General features: G+C 54.7%; 1 protein-coding gene across 3 annotated transcripts in view; it reads right to left on the bottom strand.

Moving 5' to 3' along the window:
* Window positions 1-2,801: 2,801 nt before the first annotated feature.
* Window positions 2,802-20,777, bottom strand: part of FRMPD3 (FERM and PDZ domain containing 3) — a 41,944-nt gene continuing 23,968 nt past the window's right edge. For all 3 annotated transcript variants that reach the window (XM_038748611.1, XM_038748613.1, XM_038748612.1), the window contains 3 exons: window positions 17,345-17,498; window positions 9,718-10,545; window positions 2,802-7,054 (listed from right to left, as the gene is read on the bottom strand). In XM_038748611.1, the coding sequence (XP_038604539.1) occupies window positions 4,380-7,054; window positions 9,718-10,545; window positions 17,345-17,498 (3,657 nt within the window). In that variant the 3' untranslated portion in view covers window positions 2,802-4,379. The remainder of the gene's footprint in view (window positions 7,055-9,717; window positions 10,546-17,344; window positions 17,499-20,777) is intronic.

Below are 20,777 nucleotides of genomic sequence, written 5' to 3'. Positions count from 1 at the left end.
AAACTGCTCCTCCCCCTCCTCCTTCTCCTCTTCCTACTTCCCTCCATCGAAGCCCCCTTCTCTTCCTCTCTGCTCCCCTCCCACAAAGACCCTCTGGCCTCCTCCACACTCTCCTGCCCCAGCAAAGCCCCCTTCTCTCTTTTTCACCCAACCCCCCTTCCCCTCTAACAAAGCCCCCATCTCTCCTCCTAACTCCAGTGCTGGAAGCTTTGCCACTGTGCCCAGGCCAACAGTAGAGAAGCAGCGTGGCTCAGTGGGTAGAGCACAAGCCTGGAAGTCAGATGGTCTAAATCCCGGCTCTGCCGCTTGCCAGCTGTGTGACTTTGGGCAAGTCACTTCACTTCTCTGGGCTTCAGTTCCCTCATCTGTCAAATGGGGATTAATAATAATAATAATAATAATAATAATAATAATAATAATAATAATAATGACATTTGTTAAGCACTCACTATGTGCAGAGCACTGTTCTAAGCGCTGGGGAATTGACAAGGCGATCAGGTTGTCCCCCGTGGGGCTCACAGTGTTAATCCCCATTTTACAGATGAGGTAACTGAGGCCCAGAGAAGTTAAGTGACTTGCCCAAAGTCACGCAGCTGACAAGTGGTGGAGCCGGAATTTGAACCCATGACCTCTGACTCCAAAGCCCAGGCTCTTTCCACTGAGCCAGCTGCGAGCCCCCCGTGGGGCAACCTGATTACCTCGTAACCTCTCCATCGCTTAGAACAGTGCTTTGCACATAGTAAGCGCTTAATAAATGCTCTCATTATTATTCTCTGTGCCTCAGTTACCTCATCTGTAAAATGGGGATTAAAACTGTGAACCCAATGTGGGACAGGGACTGTGTGGAACTTGATTTGTTTGCATTCCCCCAAGTGCTTAGTACAGTGCCTGGCACATAGCAAGCACTTAGCAAATACCATAATTATTATTATTATTGCTGTTCAGAGACTGGCATTCCCCAGCAATAATAATAATAATAATAATAATAATAATAATAATAATAATAATGGCATTTGTTAAACACTTACTATGTGCCAAGCACTGTTCTAAGTGCGGGGGGGATACAAGGTAATCAGGTTGTCCCACATGGGGCCCACAATCTTAATCCTCATTTTACAGATGAAGTAACTGATGACAGAGAAGTGAAGTGACTTGTCCGAAGTCACACAGCTGACAAGTGGCGGAGCCGGAATTAGAATCCATGACCTCTGACTCCCAAGCTCAGGTTCTTTCCACCGAGCCATGCTGCTTCTCTCGACAGCCTCCCTGCTCCACAAGCCCTCAACCCAGGGATCAGCCTGAGGGAGGACAGAGGCCCCCAGAAAGGGAATTACAAATCGGCAACATATAGAGACGGTCCCTACCCAACAACGGGCTCACAGTCTAGAAGGGAAAAACAGACAACAAATCAAAACAGCTTCAGCTTTGAGATAGGATTCTTGTATTCTGGTCTGCTTCGCAGATGTTGACACTAAAAACGCGGCTTAAATTGGAGCCTGGGAGATTTAGGCAAGACTGAAATAGTCCAAGTTGTGTTGGCTTTTTTTTTTTTTTAATCGTTTATTCTACGGCCGGTTAAACGTCTGGCAATGAGAAGCCAATAAAATTAGCTCTTGAATGTTATTGTTGGCTTTAACTTAGATCTGATGTCTTAATGGCTACAAGTTATCCGGTTGCTATTTTTTAATGGTGTGTGTTAAGCATTTACTGTGCCAAACACTGTTCGAAGCGCTGGGGTAGATATAAGGTTATCAGGTTGGACATGTTCCCTTTCCCACATGGGGTTCACAGTCTAGGTAAGAGGGAGTAGGATTTAATTCCCACTAAAGCTTTGGCCTTCATGGGTTGTTTGGTCCTCAAGCCTGACTGAACTGGTGTTGCTTTCTACCCTTTGGAGGATTGCCTCTTCACTCTATCTGTTGCACTGTATTCTTCCAAGTGCTTAGTACAATACTCTGCACATGGTACATGATCAATAAATCCCATTGATTGACTGACTGATCTTACTCTCCCAATAACTTTGTCATTCATTCAATCGTATTTATTGAGCGCTTACTGTGTGCAGAGTACTGTACTAAGCCCTTGGAAAGGACAATTTAGCAACAGAGACAGTCCCTACCCAACAACGGGCTCACAGTCTAGTGGGGGAGACAGACAACAAAACAAAACAAGTAGACAGATACCATCAAAATAAATAGAATTATAAATACACATCATTAATAAAATAAAATAGAGTCCAGTGCTCTGTATCCAGTAAGTGCTGAATACCACTAATGGAAAGATTGGAAGAGGTGTGGGAGGCGATGGGGTTGTGGGGGTTGGTGGGGGGGCGGTCTTCAGGACTCCTCTCAAACCAACATGTCAACAAAAAGAGACACCAAGGGCAAGTTGGGGTAGTAAGATTAATATATTTAATCTTTCTTGTTGTAAAACAAGACATAAATTTGAATATATAGAATTTGTATATTTTATTTATATATATACTATATACAGACATTAAAAAATGTTTCCTCTTCAATAGGCTGTGAGCTGGGGGGAGAAAGGGGAGCCAGAGGGGTGCGGACATGGGTGAAGAGGAGGAGGGTGGGGGAGGTCAGGGGGAGGAGAGAGAGGAGTTGGGAGTGGGAAGGGCATGAGTGGGGAGGAGGAGGCATTTCTGGGAAAGAAGGGCAAGGAAGGGGAGGAGGAGGTGTGAGTGGGGAGCAGGGGCAGGAGTGGGAGGAGGAAGGGCATGAATGGGGAGGAGAAAAAGAGTGGGGATAAGGAGCATAGGAGTGGAGGAGGAGGAGGAGGAGGTGGAAATGAGGAGGAGAAGGGGCATGAGGGGGTGGGGGACATGACTGGGGAGTGGGGAAGAGAACTGTCAGGGTGGAACCAGGAATGCCAGCGCTGGGCCTTCAGGGTCTTGCAGTGAGGAGCTCCACCATGGGTTAATTCAGCTGCCTCTCAGTCCATTCTGCTCCCTGGAGCCCGGGGGGCAGGGGGAGAGGATCAACTGTGGGGTTCCCCTCCCCACAGCCTCCCCCTATCCCGGGGACAAGAGGTCAGGAAGGTGGTGGTTGCAGGGAGGACGGGGGCGGAGGAAACGCAACCCCACCAAACTCATGAAAGTGTCAGAGAGCTCACTGGGCCTCTGTTGGGGAGCCAGAGAGATCTGGCTGGGAAGTGATGAAATTCTCAGTCTGTTCCCTTGGAGCGCTGGAGGACCCATCCCTGGAAAAGACAGCAGCCCCCCAAGGACCTCAGCCCCCAATCTCAGGGACTGCACCCCACATGATCCCAAGGCTACAGAAGAGAAAATGTGGGCTTCTCAACTTTCCTAAGTGCGGGGCGGGGAATAGAGGATCAGGGGAATGATCAAAGGGGGGTACCCCTACCAGGGTGTCCAGGGATGGGGGCGGGGGGCGGAAGGGACTGGTGCCTGAGACACACCAGTTAAGGCGCTCATTTTCTTCTTGGAGAAAGCCGGTCGCTCGGCCGGGGAAGGCGGATGACTGAACGTGGGACCCAGCTCCCCGGACACCCCGGGGGTTCAGAGCAAATGACCCCGATGCCAAGGTGAGCCCCACGTGGGACAACCTGATTACCTTGTATCTACCTCAGTGCTTAGAACAGTGCTTGGCACATAGTAAGCGCTTAACAAATACCATAACTGTTATTATAATCAAGGCCAGATAACACGTCTCTGGGAGGGTGGGCAGAACGGGCTGCCTCCCTTCTGCTAAAGCGAAAACAGAGGCCGGACTGGGCTGAGCTGGGCCGGCCCGTTCAGACCCCTGGGAGGACGTCTAAGATGCCGAACTTCTAGTCGGCGCCTTTGGCGGATCGGGTCAGGGCGCGGGAAGAACCTGCTGCTTTAAGGGGCTGTAAATCCCGGCCCAGGCTCAAAGGGGAAGCGAGGTCAAGCGAGGTCACTGGGGACCGTCAATCCCGCCTAGCCTCACTTCCTTCTGCCTCAGAAGGTGACTCAGGACTTTTGGTCCCTACATCTCCTCTTCCTCCCGGTGGGCACGGTGCAGGCCCAACTAGCTGGAAGGCGCAGCTACCCGCTACCCTCCTTCACCAGGGACAGCATGGGTAAAGGCCAGTGGAGGAGGCCAAGCGCCGGGTGAGGCCTGCGGGGCATGAGCTGAGGCCAGACAGAAGGCCTGACAGAGGCCCGCTGGTGGGGCCGGGGGAAAGCCCCCAATCACAGTGGGAGCGGGTGGGATCCCGCAAGGCTGCAGCGGCCCGCAGAGGCTTTGGGGGTCCCCCGCCTGGTCCGCCCCCCAACTCACGTTCCCCGCACAGGCAGGGCTGGGGGGAGCCACGGATGGACCGCGGACGGCCCACGCCCAGGGCCGCGTGGATGCGAGGACCAGAGCGGGGAGGTGGCGGGTTTACTTGTTGATGAGGGTCTTGAGGGAGCGGGTGAGCGAGTCCATCGCAGTAGGCGGCAGGCCGGGTGGCGGGTGGCCGGGCGGGGTGGGTCCCGCGGCGGCCAGGCGCTGCTGACCCAGGGTCCGGAGGGTGGAGTCCTCGGCCGCCCGCAGCAGGGAGGTGTAGTTCCTGGCCACCTCCTCCACCTTGGCCAGCAGGGCCCGGCGCTGGGCCTCGGAGCGCACGGCGTGCACCAGCCGGACGAAGGTCTCCACCAGGCCGCTGAGCACCTGGAAGCTGCCCGTGACGGCCGCCAACATCCGCGTGGGGCTCTTGTCCACCGCGGCCACCCGGCGGCAGGCGGCCCGGAACTCCTTGAAATTGAGGGCCAGGTCCTGCTTGCAGGCGGCCAGCTGTGAGCCCCGGTGCGGCGCCCGGTTCCTCGGGGGCCCGGGCCCAGCCACGCACTGGCGCAGCACGGTCAGCAGCTCGCCGGTGTCCAGCTGCGCGGCCCGGAAGCCGTCGGGCAGGGCGTAAGCGTGGCCCCGCAGGGCGCCGATCTTGGCCAGGCTGCTCTCCAGGGTCGCCGTCCTCAGGTCGATCTCCTGCGTGCGCCCGGGCTCGGGGCTGTGGCAGGTGGCTGCGGGCAGCGCCCGCAGGGGCCGGCTGGTCAGGGGCCCCGCCTGGTCACCCCTGGGCCCGGCGGGCAGGACCCGCACGGGGAGGGCGAAGGCCAGCTCGTCCTTCCCGTCACCGGCTACGGCATCGGGGTCACCCGTCCCGTCGCCCTTGCGGGAGGAGAAGCAGGCGCGGATGGAGCAGCAGCGGTCGCCCTCCTGGGCCTCGTCCGACGGCTGTCCAGGGTCCGACTCACCACCGGCCTCGTCAGGCAGCAGGGCGGCCCTGGGCAGTTTGGCCCCCGGGGCAGTGACCCCGTCCCCGTCCTCCGGGGGAAGAGGCTGCTGGTACACGTCGGAGGTCAGAGAGGCCTGGTCGCCCCGGTCCGGCTCGCTGAGGCTGCAACGGCGCAGCAGCTTCCGGTAGTGCGGAGCGGCCACGCACTCGCCACGTGGGGCACACGTGGCCAGGCAGGACTCCGGGCTCCGAGGCTCAGGGCTGCTGGACCGGGCGCGCCGGTCCAGTTGCCCGGGCCCGTCCCACTCCCCGGGCCGGCTGAGGCCCCGGGCCCGGGCGGGCTGCCCCGCCGGCCCCTCCGGCGGGCCGGCCTGCGGCTGAGGCTGCGGCGGCCTACCCCCTCGGCAGAGCCTCTTGCAGTCGCAGCTGCGCCGTTGCTCCCGGGACACGCCGGGCACCTGCTCCACCGGGCTGCAGCGCAGCTGACACGTGCACGGGCCCGGTCCGGCGGGGCGCAGGAGGTGGGAGCCCGCCGGGTCCTCCCGGCCTCGAGGTTTGAGCAGCTCCTCCAGGAACTCCAGCTCATACTGCTTCACTTTCCGCAGCTGCGCCTGGCGCTCGTCCGTCTCTCTCCGCAGCCGGGCCGGGAACGTGGCCGAGAACAGGCTCCGCAGCCGGAAGGGCGCCCGGGGGCCCCTGGGCCTGGCCGGGTCCGGTCCCGGCTCCGGCCCCGGGTCTGGGTGGGGACCGTCGGGAGCCTTCTCCGGCCCCGTCCGGCAGGGCATCGTGCTCACCCTCCTGCTGGAGGTCCGGGGATCCTCCCCAATGGCCCCCGGCTCGGCCACCGGGGTCCTGGGCCTCTGCAGGGTGGGGCGGGGGCTGCCAACCGCCGCCTTCCCTTCGCCCTCCCCGCCCGCCCCCTTTTCGACTGGGCTCCTGCCTCCAGACGGTGGACAGAGAAGGGAGGCTGGCCCATCCTCCCCCGGGGAGAAGTGGACACCACCGTTCGTCCTGAGGCCCAGTGGGGCTTTTGGGCTCAGAGAAGCCTCGGGAGCACGATGCTGCTGCGACTGTGGTGGAGGCTGTGGCGGTGGCTGTGGCGGAGGCTGCCGTGGAGCCTGTGGTGGAGGCTGCCGTGGAGGCTGCTGTGGGGGCTGGAGATAGTTCTCAGTGGGGTCAGCCGGGCTCACACTCCCCTTCACCTGGACGGCCTTGGAAGGGCCGCCAGAGCCCAGCCTTCTGTCGTCCCTGGGCGCACTCGCCACGGCCAGCCCTGGGGATGCCAGGCCCCTGCTGTGGGCCACGTGCTGCATGCCTGCCTGGGGTACGGCTGGACTCGTGGGGCTCGGGACCCGCTCGGGGCTCGGCTTCACCTCCTGGGGTACCGAGCACCGATCCTCACCCAGGGCAGATGTGGGGTGACCCAGACCTTTCCCCCCGAGGACCGGAGGGTGCGGTCCCGGGGAGAGGACGCGCTGCAAAGCCAGAGCGTAACGCTGCTCCTGCTGATGCTGCTGCTGCTCCGCGTGTCTCCGGTGGCCCGCCGGGCTGGGGCTCTGCCTGGGCAAGGCCGGTTTGAGGGCCGGGCTGGGCTCCTGGGGTCCGAGCGCGTAGGGGGAGGCGAGCAGGGTCTGGGCCGCGCAGCTCTGGATGCGGAAGGGGAGGTCCCGCCGGGCCAGGAGACCCTCCTTGTTGATGTGCTGGGCCAGGAAGTAGGCCGCATTCTGGTGCTGCTTCATGGCCGACATCATCTCCGACACATCTGTCAGTTCCGAGGAGTTGGTTTCGTGGCCGGAGTCCAGCGATGACTCAGGGGTGATGGCGGCCAGAACGATCAGACCTGGGGAGAGGAGGTGGGCAGGGAGGTTGGGGGCGGGGATGGAGGAGGGAACGGGGAAAGAGGGGTGGGGAGATAGGGAGGGGAGATGGGGGAAGGAAGGATAGGAGGAGGGGGGTTCAGGAAGATGGGAGAAAGGAAGGACGACTTTGACACCCATCTACATGCTTCGTTTTGTTGTCTATCTCCCCCTTCTAGACTGTGAGCCTGCTGTTGGGTAGGGACCGTCTCTATATGTTGCCGACTTATACTTCCCAAGCGATTAGTACAGTGCTGTGCACCCAGAAAGCGCTCAATAAATACGATTAAATGAATGAATAATAGTAATAATGGCATTTATTAAGCGCTTACTGCGTGCAAAGCACTGTTCTAAGCGCTGGGGAGGTTACAAGGTGATTAGGATGTCCCACGGTGGGGCTCACAGTCTTCATCCCCATTTTACAGATGAGGTAACTGAAGCGACTTGCCCAAAGTCACACAGCTGACAATTGGCAGAGCTGGGATTTGAACCCACGTCCTCTGACTCCAAACCCGGTGCTCTTTCCACTTAGCCATGCTGCTTCTCTGCTGTCTCTTGCTGGGGAGACAGGACCATCTATGAGAGTGGGCTCCCATCGGGAACACGAAGGGCCACCTGCGGCTCAGACGGGCTACGTCCTCTAGGCCTGGAATTGGGAGTGGCAGGGGTGAGGTTTGGGGTCCCCAGAAGAGGGGTAGAGAGTGAGGATTTCTGGGCACTTTAATATTAGGTGACTCAGCCAGAGTATCATTCGCTTGGGCCCCGCCTGCAAGAAGTCTCTCTGCTGGCCCGTGTTTTTATACAACTGCTGGGCCATCTCGGGCCAGCCAATCCTGCTGGGTCTCTGGTGGAGGATTGGGAGGGGAGGGTTTGCTGGAGCTGGGAAGTGGGAGTTCTGCAGGAAAGGGTTTCAGGGGGTCATCCCGGGGTGGTTGGAGAGGAGGGGTGCAGAGGAGGCAGAGTCCGGGGCACGTACACCTCTGGTCTCCCTGAGGAAAAAGGCTGATCTAGGTCACGCACCGAACAAGTGTTATTGTCACCTGAGAGATGCTCTCCCAGCCCCCTTGTCCCAGGGAGGAGCATAGCTCCAGGCTCTATATTTCAAATGTGGTTGTTTCCTCCACCTGGGATGTATTTTAATCAATCAATCAATCAAGGGCATTTATTGAACTCTTACTGTGTTCAGAGCGCTGTACAAAGCACTCGGGAGAGTTCAATACAACAGTCAGTAGAAACGTTCTCTGCCTATCAGGACTATCCATGGTCTGTCTCCTCGGCTAGACTGTAAGCCCCCCTTTTTTAATGGCATTTATTAAGCACTTGCTATGTGTCAAGCACTGTTCTAAGCACTGGGGAAATCCAAGGTCATCAGGTTGTCCCACGGGGGGCTCACAGTCTTAATCCCCATTTTACAGATGAGGTAACTGAGGCCCAGAGAAGTTAAGTGACTTGCCCAAAGTCACACAGCTGACAAGTGAGCCCGCTGTTGGGTAGGGATCGTCTCTATATGTTGCCAACTTGTATTTCCCAAGCGCTTAGTACAGTGCTCTGCACACAGTAAATGCTCAATAAATATGATTGAATGAATGAATTGGTGGTGCTGCCCCTTGAAGGCAGGGATGGTGTTTACCCACTCTATTGCATTGTACTCTCCCCAGTGTTAGGTACAGTGCTCGGCACTCAGTAAGAGCTCAGTAAATACTGCTGATTAATTGTTTCACCTGGATGGGTTCAGGGAGAAGCGGGTAAATGCAGGTCATCTGGTGGGAGCCACAGGTGGGAGGGTCCACTGACTTCATCATGAACCCCTGCTCCCTTGCAGCCAGACAGGGACTTGGCATCTCTACCGACTGTTTGGCATCTTAAGCTGACTCATCTGCCAGTAGGACCCTCAAGGCCTTGGACTTTGGGCCGGGGTTAACTCCAGGGATTGGATTGGGCCTGGGGATCCGGGGCTTCCTGAGAGGGAATTGGGGACTGGGGAGATTCATGCGGCCTAGTGACACTGCTTTGGAACCTCTGGCTGAGTCCCAGATTCATCACCTTTCTGTCTGGGGAAACTCCACTGCTCTAGGATGGAGCCAGAGTGGCCCCATGCCCCCTGGGAGGGATCCTAGGGAGTACCAAGGGGATAATGATAATAATAATGGCGTTTATTAAGCACTTACTATGTGCAAAGCACTGTTCTAAGCACTGGGATAGATACAAGGGCATCAGGTTGTCCCACGTGGGGCTCACAGTCTTCATCCCCATTATACAGATGAGGGAACTGAGGCACAGAGAAGTCAAATGACTTCCCAAGGTCACGCAGCTGACAAGCGGCAGAGCCGGGATTCGAACCCATGAGCTCTGACTCCTAAGCCTGGGCTCTTTCCACTGAGCCACGCTGCTTCTCTGGATGTCAGCCAGGTACAAGTCAGCTTCTGGGCCTGGCCCCAGGGAGGTCCAGTCTACTGCAGGCAGCTCCCAGGAGGCCCAGACTTGTTGGTTTCCATTCCAATCTGGGGTATCTGGAGAACAATGGGTCCGGTACAGCGAACTGAGGCCTCCAAGACCACTGGAGAGGAGGTGAGCGAGCCCTGGGGACCCTGGCAGAGGGTGAGGGAGGGGAGGAGGCAGCGTGGGGGGAAGACAGGGGACCGACTACCTGCTGTCTGCTGGGGCGGAGGGTGCGGGCAGTCCTCCGAGGCTGCCAGGGCTTCCAGGGCCTGCAGGGTTGACACCAGGGCGTCGTCCAGCTCCCGGGCGTGATCCCGGACGGTCCGGGTCTGCACGCTGTCGATCAGAGTGACCGGGATCTCCTCCCGCAGGCGCCGGCCCGGCTCCCGGCCCTGGGCCGCCCGGCGCTTGGGGTCATCCTCGTCCGAGCTGTTGTCACGGAAGCCCGGGGGCGGCGCGGCCAGGGCGGGCAGCAGCGCCGTGCTCTCGTCCTCCTCCTCCTCCTCCTCCCCGCCCTCCTCCTCATCCTCCTCTTCGCTGCCCGGGGGTGGGATGGAGGTCAGATCCACCATGTTGTCGCGGGAGGGACCCCCGCGTCCGCCACCCTGGCCCCGGCGGCCGACCAGGCGGCTCTTGATTTCGGCCTTGCAGGACTCGCAGTACAAGTGCAGGGCCTCTGGGCACAGGTGGCTGTCCAGGGTGTGTGCCCGGGCCCGGCTGGTCCACGGCTCCCGCTCGGGGCCGGAGGTCGCCCTGTCACAGCCCCTCCCGGAGCTTTTGGGGGTCGGGTCTGACTTGGTACGGGGTCTCGTCCCCTCAAAGAAGATCAGGTTCTCGTTGACGTCCGGCCGGCTCGCCCTCTCCTTCCTCTGCTCCCGCATGTGGACGTAGCAGAAACCGACCAGCTCGGAGTTGGCCGGTGAAGGGGCCTGGGGGCTTGGCTTTCTGGGGCTGGAGCCCCCGCCGCCCACGTGCCCGCTCTCTTTCTGCCCCCCAGGACCCCCGGATGGGGGGCGGAGGGCCCCGTGCGGGTAATCTAAGCGCAAAAGAGAACGGACAGGTTAGGGTGACCTCTGGGCAGCCACTATTTGCTGCCCTCTCTGCTCAGCGGCAGCCACATTGGGAATAGCAGCACGTGGAGATAATAATAATGGCATTTATCAAGCACTTACTATGAGCAAAGCACTGTTCTAAGCACTGATGTCAACTGGTTGCCAGCTACCAAGGCCTCGGCCCTTTCTACTGCAGCTGGAGTAGGGGAGGGAGCTGGGATCCCTCGGCACACTTCTCCGCATGACAGTGTACTTCCCAAGCGCTTAGTACAGTGCTCTGCACACAGGAAGCGCTCAATAAATAAGACTGAATGAACCTGCCCGTCCCAGGGGATAGACCTGAGACATCGGTCTTTTCCCTTAATGCCGGGCCCCGAGAGGAGTGCTCCTTCCTGACAGGGCAAGAAGCTGTCTGCCCCACGGGCCCGGGGGGCCCAGTGAACTTTGGTCCTGGCAGGATCTGAAGCAGCGTGACTCAGTGGAAAGAGCAAGGACTTGGGAGTCAGAGGTCATGGGTTCAAATACCGACTCCACCACTTGTCAGTTGTGTGACTTTGGGCAAGTCACTTCACTTCTCCGTGCCTCAGTTCCTTCACCTGTAAAATGGGGATTAAGACTGTGAGCCCCCCCGTGGGACAACCTGATCACCTTGTATCCCCCCCAGTGCTTAGAACAGTGCTTGGCACATAGTAAGCGCTTAACAAATATCATCATCATCTGAGGGGAGCTTGGACTAATCCCCTCAGGTCAGAGAGGTTGCCGGGGAGGGAAGCCCAGACCTTGAGGAATATAGTACTAGTGATGATGGTATTTGTTAAGCCCTTATTTGTGTCAACAGTTCTTCTAAATGCTGGGTCTGGGGGAGACTCAGCAGCAGCAACAGGTGGGAATTCCCCATCAGTCAAGCAATCAGTGGTATCTTCCAAATGCTTAGTACAGTGTTCCGCACACAGCAAGTGCTCAATAAGTACCACTGATTGATTGAACTGAAGTGGAAAGAGCCTGCGAGCCAGAGGGCCTGGATTCTAATCCTAACTCTGCCTCTTCCATGTTGTGCGATCTCGGACAAGTCCCTTAACTTCTCTATTCATCAGTGACTACCTAATCTATAAAATTAGGATATAATACTCTCTTTTCCCTCTCTCTTAGACTCTGTGCTTGTGCTGGAGCAGCTTACATTGACAAACCCCAGCACTTAGTACAGTGCTTGCACACAGTAATTGCTTAACCAACACCACAATTTTACTATATTATTATTTCTCCACAGGCTACCGACTGAGGTGAGAACTAGCTCTCCAGCCTACCCCCAAGAAGGGCAAGAGTGGCCATTCTGCTGTTTAGACGCTAACCCAGCCTCTAATCTTCCAACTCAGAAAGCCTCCTGCACTTGGTCTTCTTGGCTTTTACTTGAGTAGATGCACTTTTGGACATATCTTTTAATAATAATAATAATGGCATTTACTAAGCACTTACTATGTGCAAAGCACTGTTCTAAGTGCTGGGGAGGTTGTCCCACGGGGGGCTCACAGTGTTAATCCCCATTTTACAGTTGAGGTAACTGAGGCACAGAGAAGTGAAGTGACTTGCCCAAAGTCACACAGCTGACAATTGGCGGAGCTGGGATTTGAACCCATGACCTCCGACTCCAAAGCCCGGGCTCTTTCCTACTGAGCCATGCTGCGTCTCTAATCACACTCAAATTATTTCCTCCTACCTGTAGTCCTGTAAACTGTGGGCTCCTTGAGGCTGGGATTGTGTTTACTAACTCTATTGTACTCTCCCAAGCAGTTAGTACAGTGCTCTGTACACAGAAAACCCTCAATGAAGTTGATTGATTAGGTGCTTAGGAGAGAGGGGGGCAGTCTATCTCCTTGGGCCTCTATATTCATTCAATCGTATTTATTGAGCGCTTACTGTATGCAGAGCACTGTACTAAGCGCTTGGGAAGTACGAGTTGGCAACAATACAATAGCCCTACCTTTGTGAAGCACCCCTCCCTCCCTCTTTCTGAAGGCTAACAACACACTGAAGGACGTCTTTGTCTCAGAGAACCCTGCTAACCAAGGTCAATGCAATGCCAAGGCACTTTGCCCCCTGGCCCAGATTAGCCTGCAGCTCTCAATCAATCTGTCATATTTATTGAGCACTTACTGTGTGCAGAGAACTGTACTAAGCACATCGGAGAGTAATATAACAATATGAGACACATTCCCTGCCCCATAGCAAGCTTACAGTCTAGAGGGGAGATGGACACTAATATAAATAAATTATGGTTATGTACATAAGTGCTGTAGGGCTGGGAGGAGGGAATGAATAAAGGGAGCAAGTCAGGGGGATGCAGAAGGGAGCCGAAGAAAAGGAAAAAGGAGGTTTAGTCAGGGGAGGAGATGTGCCTTCAATAAGGCTTTGAAGGGGGACAGAGAGATTGTCTGCGAGATAGGGAGAGGAAGGGCGTTCCAGGCCAGAAGGATGTGGGTAAGAGGTTGGCAGTGAGATAGACGAGATCAAGTGAGTAGTTTGGCTTAAGAGGAGCAAAGTGAATGGGCCGGGTTGTAGTTGGAGAGCAGCGAGCTGAGTTAGGAGGGGGCAAGGGGACTGAGTGATTTAAAGCTGATGGTAAGGGTGGATGGACAACCACTGGAGGTTCTTGAGGAGTGAGGAAACATGGCCTGAATGTTTCTGTAGAAAAATGATCTGGGCAGCAGAGTGAAGTGAAGACTGGAGTGGGGAGAGGCAGTAGGCAGGAAGGTCATCAAGACAAGATAGGATAAATACTTAGATTAACATGGTAGCCATTTGGATGGACAGGAAAGGATGGATTTTAGTGTTGTTGTGGAGTTTGAACCGACAGGATTTAGTGATAGATTGAACATGTGGGTTGAATAAGAGAGAAATTAAGGATAATTCAAAGGTTATGGGCTTGTGAAACAGGAAGGATGGTTGTGCTGTCCACATTGATGGGAAAGTCAGGGGAAGGACGGGATTTGGGTGTGAAGATAAGGTGTTCTGTTTCTTGACACGGTAAATTTGAGGTGATGGCAGACATCCAAGAAAACGATGTCTTGAAGGCAGGAGGAAATGCAAGAGTGCAGAGAGGGAGAGAGATCAGGGCTGGAGATGATTTGTGAATCATACGCATAGAAGTGGTAGTTGAAACCATGGGAGCGAATGAGTTCTCCAAGGGAGTGGCTGTAGATGGAGAATAAAAGGGGACCCAGAATGGAACCTTATGGGACACCCACTAGAGGGTGGGAGGTAGAGGAATAACCCATGAAAGAGACTGAGAATGAGCAGCCAGAGAGGAGGAGAAGTAGGAGAGGACAGTGTTAATGAAGCTGAGATTGGTTAATGTTCCCAGGAGAAGGGGATAGTAGACAGCATCAAAGGCAGCTGAGAGGTCGAGGAGGATTAGGATGGAATAGAGGCCGTTGGATTTGGCAAGAAGGAGATCACTGGCGATCTTTGAGAGGGTGGTTTCTGTTGAGTGGAAGGGAGGGAAGCTAGATCGGAGGGGGTCAAAGAGAGAATCAGAGGAGAGAAACTTGAGACAGCAGATGTCCTAGACAGCACCTTAGATCTCTTCCAAAATTTGCCTGTGCCAGAGGTTAGTTCTAGGCACCAAATGCAGGGCTTCTGGGAGCTGGGAAAACGCGGGTCTTTTGGGAGCTGGTGCAGAGTCTGAGCTACTGTTTCAGGAGAGTAGGTGGGATGGTGGGGGGAAAGGGGAAGAAAGGCTTTGGATAACCTGAAGATCCTCCTAAGACCCTACAGTAGGTGGGGTGGTGAGGGAAAGGGGAAGAGAGACTGTGGATAACCTGAAGATCCTCCCAAGATCCTACAGTTCCCTCTGGAGGATGGAGAGCAGCAGCATCCTGCATTGGTGGTTCAGTGGTAGAATTCTCCCCTGCCACGTGGGAAGCCCTGGTTCAGTTCCCGGCCCGTGCATTTATCCTTGGAAGCAGCGTGGCCTAGGGGATAGAGCACAGGCCTGGGAATCAGAAGGTCATGGGTTCTAACCCCGGTTCCACCACTTGTCTGCTGTGACCTTGGGCAAGTCACTTCGCTTCTCTGGGCCTCAGTTCCCTCATCTGTAAAATGGGGATTACAGATGGACTCAAGGACTGTGCCCAACCCGATCCACCTCAACGTTTACTGCAGTGCCTGGCACACAGTAAGTGCATAACAAACACCACAATTATTATGATTATTTCAAATATGGCCACCCATGCATCAGCACCAATTTTTTGCAGGAATTTGGCTGCAGTCTTCAGCCCTGAGCCCTCAGCCCTTATTCTCTAGGCCCAGCCCCTAGCCCCAGTTCTCTAGGCCTAGCCCTCAGCCCCTCCAGCCCCCATTCCCTAGCCCTAGCTCTCAGCCCCTTAGCCTCAGCTCAAATTCCTGAAAGACCATTTATTTGCCCACAAGCCAAAAGGCCCAGCGTGAATGCCGGTTGAGCTCTGCAGGCGAAGCTGGGGCTGCGTGAACCACCCATGGAGCCAGGCAGCCCAGCTCCGATATTCTTCTGGTCTGGGCGGCCTCTCCCTGCTACACTCTGACTGCTCTCCAGAACTTACAGATTTGCCCTCAGGGAAACAGAAGAGAAATGAGTCTTTGATTAAAAGAGACTTTGTATCATTTGGTGCAAGAAACAGAAGGAACATAAAACCCAACCATGCTGAAATTTGCCCGCAGAGGCTGCAGATCAAACTGATTAGAACCAAAACACTCAGTTCAGATTCAGTCTTCCCTGACTTGTTTAGCATCTTTCACTCTCTCATCTTACCAGAAAGACATCCCCAGTAATACCACTGGCCTGAGTTTGACCAGAGACCATTAGGGTCAGAGTGGAAAAGACCTTCTGGGGGGAGGGGTCAGTCGGTCCATCCTCCTGTTCCAATGGGGTGGCCTTAACCCAGGTCTGGACATTCAAAATATATGTGATCTCTAAGGCTCTTTTTTAAAAAATGATATTTGTTAAGTGCTTACTATGTGCCAGGCACCGTACTAAGCATTGGTGTAAATACAAACTAATCAGGTTGGACCCAGTATGGGTCGCATATAGGGCACACAGTCTGAATCCCCATTTTACAGATGAGGTAACTGAGGTTCAGCGAAGTTAAGTGACTTGCCCAAGGTCACACTGCAGATAAGTGACAGAATCAGGATTAGAACTCAGGTCCTTCTTATTCTTAAAGCCGTGCTCTATCCACCAGGCCACACTGCATCTCAAGGACTTACCACCTTCCTCAGCTGCTTTTTCCCACAGCCTCTATCCTTGCTATCAGGAAGTTCTATCTCACAACTAACCCAATTCGTGTTTGCTGCAGGTTAAACCAAAGCCTCTTTGAACAGTCCCATTACATCTGGATCAGAGGGAGACACTCAGCCTGTTGCTTTTTCTTCTCCCTCCTTCTCACCCCCCTTCCCTTTCCCCTTCCCCCTCTTGCCTTATGTCTCCTTCCTTTCCTCCTCCCCCTCCCCTTCCAGGGCTAGATCTTCCCCAAGCTCCGTCTCTGCACCTGCTGTGGAGTCTGACACTGAAAGAAGTCTGACCTGCTGACAGAAGTCTGTCATCACAATTAAGATGAGGGTGGTGAGGAAGTCCCCAGTGCATGAGTGTGGAGTGAGGATTAATGTTGAAGAGACAAGGGACTGGGGTTGTTCTTTGTGGTTTAAATTCCAGAGGAAAGGTCTAGGAGGTGATAAACTAGCAAAACTTGGTGGGAGGATTAATGGCAGGGAAGGTCCTAGCTGGTGAGGGTTCACATGGCCACACCCCCAGCCCCTGCTGTCTGCTGACTCTTTGGTGGCTAGTGACCCCGCCGAGACCTCTCTCTCCCTACACTTGGCCCCAAGACTGTGGGGCTCGAAGGCCTTTTTCGCTGGTTCACTTGTTCTCCAGCACTGGTAACAACTTGCCTAGGAGTCCTGTCCTTCTCTGTTTCACGCTAGACGGTAAGCTTGTCGTGGGCAGGGATTGTGTCTGTTATATTATCATGCTGTGCTTCCCCTAGCTCTTAGTACAGTGCTCTGCACACGGTAAGCACTCAACAAATGATTGATTGACTGACTGATCGCCCTAACAGATGGGACTGGCCGCCCCTTTGATGCGCTCCTTATAATAATGATGGTATTTGTTAAGTGCTTACTATGTGCAAAGCACTGTTCTAAGCGCTGGGGAGGTTACAAGGTGATCGGGTTGTCCCATGGGGGCCTCACAGTCTTAGTCCCCATTTTACAGATGAGGTAACTGAGGCCCAGAGAAGTGAAGTGACTTGCCCAAAGTCACACAGCTGACAGATGGCGGAGCCGGGATTTGAACCCATGACCTCTGACGCCAAAGCCCGGGCTCTTTCCACTGAGCCACGCTGCTTCTCCAGAGCACAAACCAGCAGATGGGAATAGGAAGAGGATGACAGATAACTGTGAAAAGGTTTAACATCATCCTGTGGCAGCGGGTGGGGAGAAGGTTATGAAAACATATCAGGTTGTGCAGGAGGTGAGCTGCCCAGGGTGAGATTCCAGTGAACATTTTAATGAAGCAGCACAGTAGAACCCCTGCAGACCGCAGCTGTTCGGGTGAGCCTGTCCCTGTGAGCCTGATGTCTGTGCTCATCCTAGTCTCAGCAGCTGGGTAGGTAGCCCTCAAGCCTGCTGGACAGAAATGGACAAAAGGCAGAGGTCCCCAATTGGGACGGTTCCTCGGAAGCAGGAAGAACCTTGCCCTTGGGGGTGCCGGGAGGAAGGGGCCAGGCGTCCACGGAGAACAAGACTGAAACATACCTGCCTTGATCACTGGGGGCACGGGGGGCACCGGGGGCTGACTGGCGGGCTTGGAGAAGATCATCTTCTTGGAGTCAAGCAGGAGGCGGCAGTATCCGGCAATCAGGCAGGCAAAGTTGGTGGCTTCTGGCCACTCCATCAGCAACACCAGCGGCTGGGGAGAAAGGAGAGAAGAAGGCGGAGGAGAAGGGCAGTGAATGTGGGAAACAGAAGAGACTGGGCTGAGGGCAGGAGAGGGTGCCGAGCTTGGGAGGCAGGGTGGTGGAGGCCTGGGAAAGAGCCTGAGTCTGTCAGGAAAGTGAGAATAAATGTTCCTGCTCCTCTCCTCCCTCTGGGGAAGTGAAGACCCTCAGGACGGTGACAAGCCAATTCCTTGGGCTCTAGGAGGAAGGAATGATTCTGTGCAATGCAAGAGCAAGGTGATACTTGGAGGACCACTTCTAAAATAGATATTTTTCACACTTCTGTCTCTTGACCACTGGGTTCCATCCCCCAGTCGCTCCCTCACCCCCTCCTCCTCCCAACCAGTGTCCCCAGGACGTTGTCTTCAAAGCACTGAGTCTAAGCTGACTGGTTGGGAGGGAGGAGGAGCAGGGGAAGGGACCAGACAGTGGAGGAGGTGAGGCCTGCTCAGCTTCACCCATTTGTGCTCAATATTCCCTCCTATATATTCTTTGGCAGTGCACAGAACAGCGCTCTGCACACAGTAAGGGCTCAATAAATACTATTACTACTAATCCCCAGCATCCCTTTGGAGCTCTGGCCTTCCCACCTCTGCAGGCTGGAGAGTGTCCCCTCCGTGGGATTGGCACAAAGCTAATGTGGCCTGTCCTCCCTGGGTTCAGAAGCAGAGCTGAGATGTCTGCTTTGCTTTTTGCTCCTGGCAACAGGCTGTAGGTTAGCCTGGCCCCATGGGGCTCCAGCATTCGGTCCCTAGCCTCTTGGGGTATCTTCTGTGTTCCTGGCAGACCTGCCTGCCCCTGAGTTTGGGAAATCTTTCCAACCACTGTGCTCGGGAGTTTGTCTGACCAGCTCAGGCATATAGGCCATGCCCAACTACTCATCAGCAATAGGGTCAGGGTCTGGTACTGACCATTCGGTCCTTCATTCCCCCTTTTTCCCTTCTCCGCTGTCCTCCCATTCATGCCTGGACCAGAGATCAGTATCTTCTAATCACCCAGGAGCAAAGGTGGAGGCCCATAGAGGTTGTCCCGGGCCTTCCTTTTATCCCTGTCTGCGGTATGGAAAGGAGAAAGGTACCAGGAACACTAGGCCAGCTCAGCTTGGCAGGGAGTTGGTGGTGATTTTGCCTAGGCAGACAGCCCTGGCTTTGGACTCCACACCCGTTCCCTGATCCAAGCCCAACCCTGAAGATGGCTCAGTGGCACCAACAGCGTGGATCTGGCTGCCTGTGATCTCGGCTTTCAGATCAGTTCATCTCACTTCTCTCCTCTTGCCTTTGAAACAGTGATAGCAACACCTTGCCTTTGATATCTCCCTGAATCCCAAAGTGCAGCGGGAACTTAACACATCCTCCACCAGTGGAATGCAGCCCCCTCAGGGGTGGAGTATGGCTGGATTTTAACAACCCTGTAGGGGTCATTTGACATCAGAAGGAGGGAATGGAGGGAGTGGAGGGGGCGGTCCAGTCCCGCTCCAGCATCCGAGTCGGAGATCTACCGAATAGTGGTACTTACTGAGTGCCAAGCACCGCACTAACGGCTTGGACAGGGCAGGGCATGGTTGGGAGTCTCATGGGGGTGCTCTGGGAGAGCCCCTTATCTGCCTTGCCTTCCCGTGGGATTTTGGGAGGGGAGGGGGGCTGCTGTGCCCTTCAATCGGTGGAAGGATTGAAAGGACAGTCACCTTTGGTCAATCAAAGGCTTTTTATTTGAGTCCATTACACTGTGGACTAAGGCTCCCTAGCCCTTTCAAGGTACCAAAATCGATAGTCGGATTCCAAGAACAGGAACGGTCCGGTGACCGTTCAATTCATTCTCCCCTTTTGTTTCCCCGTGTCGCATCTAGATCTCGGCTAAGTGCAGGCCGGCGGTAAGCCCTGCTGGGAGACACGAAGCCAATTATCCTGAGGCTTTTGACTCAATTGCATCTTGTACGGCGCCAGCCCTCCTATTGCTTCTGCTCCTCGGGCAGACGCTTCCCTAACCTGAGAGAGTAATGCCCTCGGCCAAGGAAGGGCTACCCCATCTCGAAAAACGGGTGGTTTAACCTGGCTGGAGAGTCAGGAGACCTGAGTTCTAATTTCGGTTCTACCACTTGCCTGCTGGGTGACCTCGGACAAGTCACTTGACTTCTCTGTGCCTCAGTTCCCTAATCTGCAAAATGGGGATTCAATACCCGTTCTCCCTCCTACTTAAACTGTGAGCCCCATGTGGGTCCTGATGAGCTTGTACCTACCCCAGCACTTAGTACAGGACTTGATACATAGTAAGTGTTTAACAAATAACATAATAATTATTATTACCATTAGATCCTGAAACCCTGGGGCGCTGGGGGAAGGGATGGGGAGAGAGAGGAGATAGGAGGAGACCCGGGCCAGGTCTTTTTAGGTCTGATAATTCTTTCTGCTCCTAAAACCACTGTTTGGCTCTGCTGCCCACCATCCCCACTCCAGAAGTAGCCACATGTCTGCTAGAAAACCACCTGGAAGCTAAACAGTGCAGGAAACACTTCCCTCAGACAGAGTTATTCGTTAACAGATGTGAATTAGGTCTGACTAGGTATCGCCAGTCTTGTGCCTATCTTTAAGTGCTAGGAGCTCGAGAGAAAAGCTACTGAAGGACATCAGTGAATCAGAACCGATAATAATAATCACAATAATAATAATAATTTCAAAACGTTATATTTGTTAAGCCCTGACTATATAAGCAGCGTAGCTCAGTGGAAAGATCCCGGGCTTTGGAGTCAGAGGTCATGGGTTCAAATCCCGGCTCCACCACTTGTCAGCTGTGTGACTTTGGGCAAGTCACTTCACTTCTCTGTGCCTCAGTTCCCTCATCTGTAAAATGGGGATTGAGACTGTGAGCCCCACTTGGGACAACCTGATCACCTTGTATCCCCCCAGTGCTTAGAACAGTGCTTGGCACATAGTAAGTGCTTAACAAATACCATCATTATTATTATTATTATTATTCTACACTAAGCACTAGGGTAAGTACAATATAAGAAAATCGGACCAAGTCTCTGTCCTACAGGGACTCATCGCCTAGAGGGAGGGTGAACGGTATTTTATTTCCATTTTACAAATGAGGAAACTAAAGTCTTGAGCAGTTAAGTGACCGCTTTCCAAGGTCACACACCTCAGGAGGGCTCTCCCCAGGGCCTGAGCTCCCCACGCCACCACTCATCACCCATGTTTTCTTCCTTGCATTTCCTCTCTTTCAGGCCCGTGGGAGCCGCGAGCCCCCTGACC

The sequence above is a fragment of the Tachyglossus aculeatus genome, chromosome 6, assembly GCF_015852505.1.
Source record: "Tachyglossus aculeatus isolate mTacAcu1 chromosome 6, mTacAcu1.pri, whole genome shotgun sequence".
NCBI classification, from domain to species: Eukaryota; Metazoa; Chordata; class Mammalia; order Monotremata; family Tachyglossidae; genus Tachyglossus; species Tachyglossus aculeatus.
The sequence above is the reverse complement of the archived record's forward strand: the minus strand, read 5'-3'. Positions and strand labels throughout refer to the sequence as shown.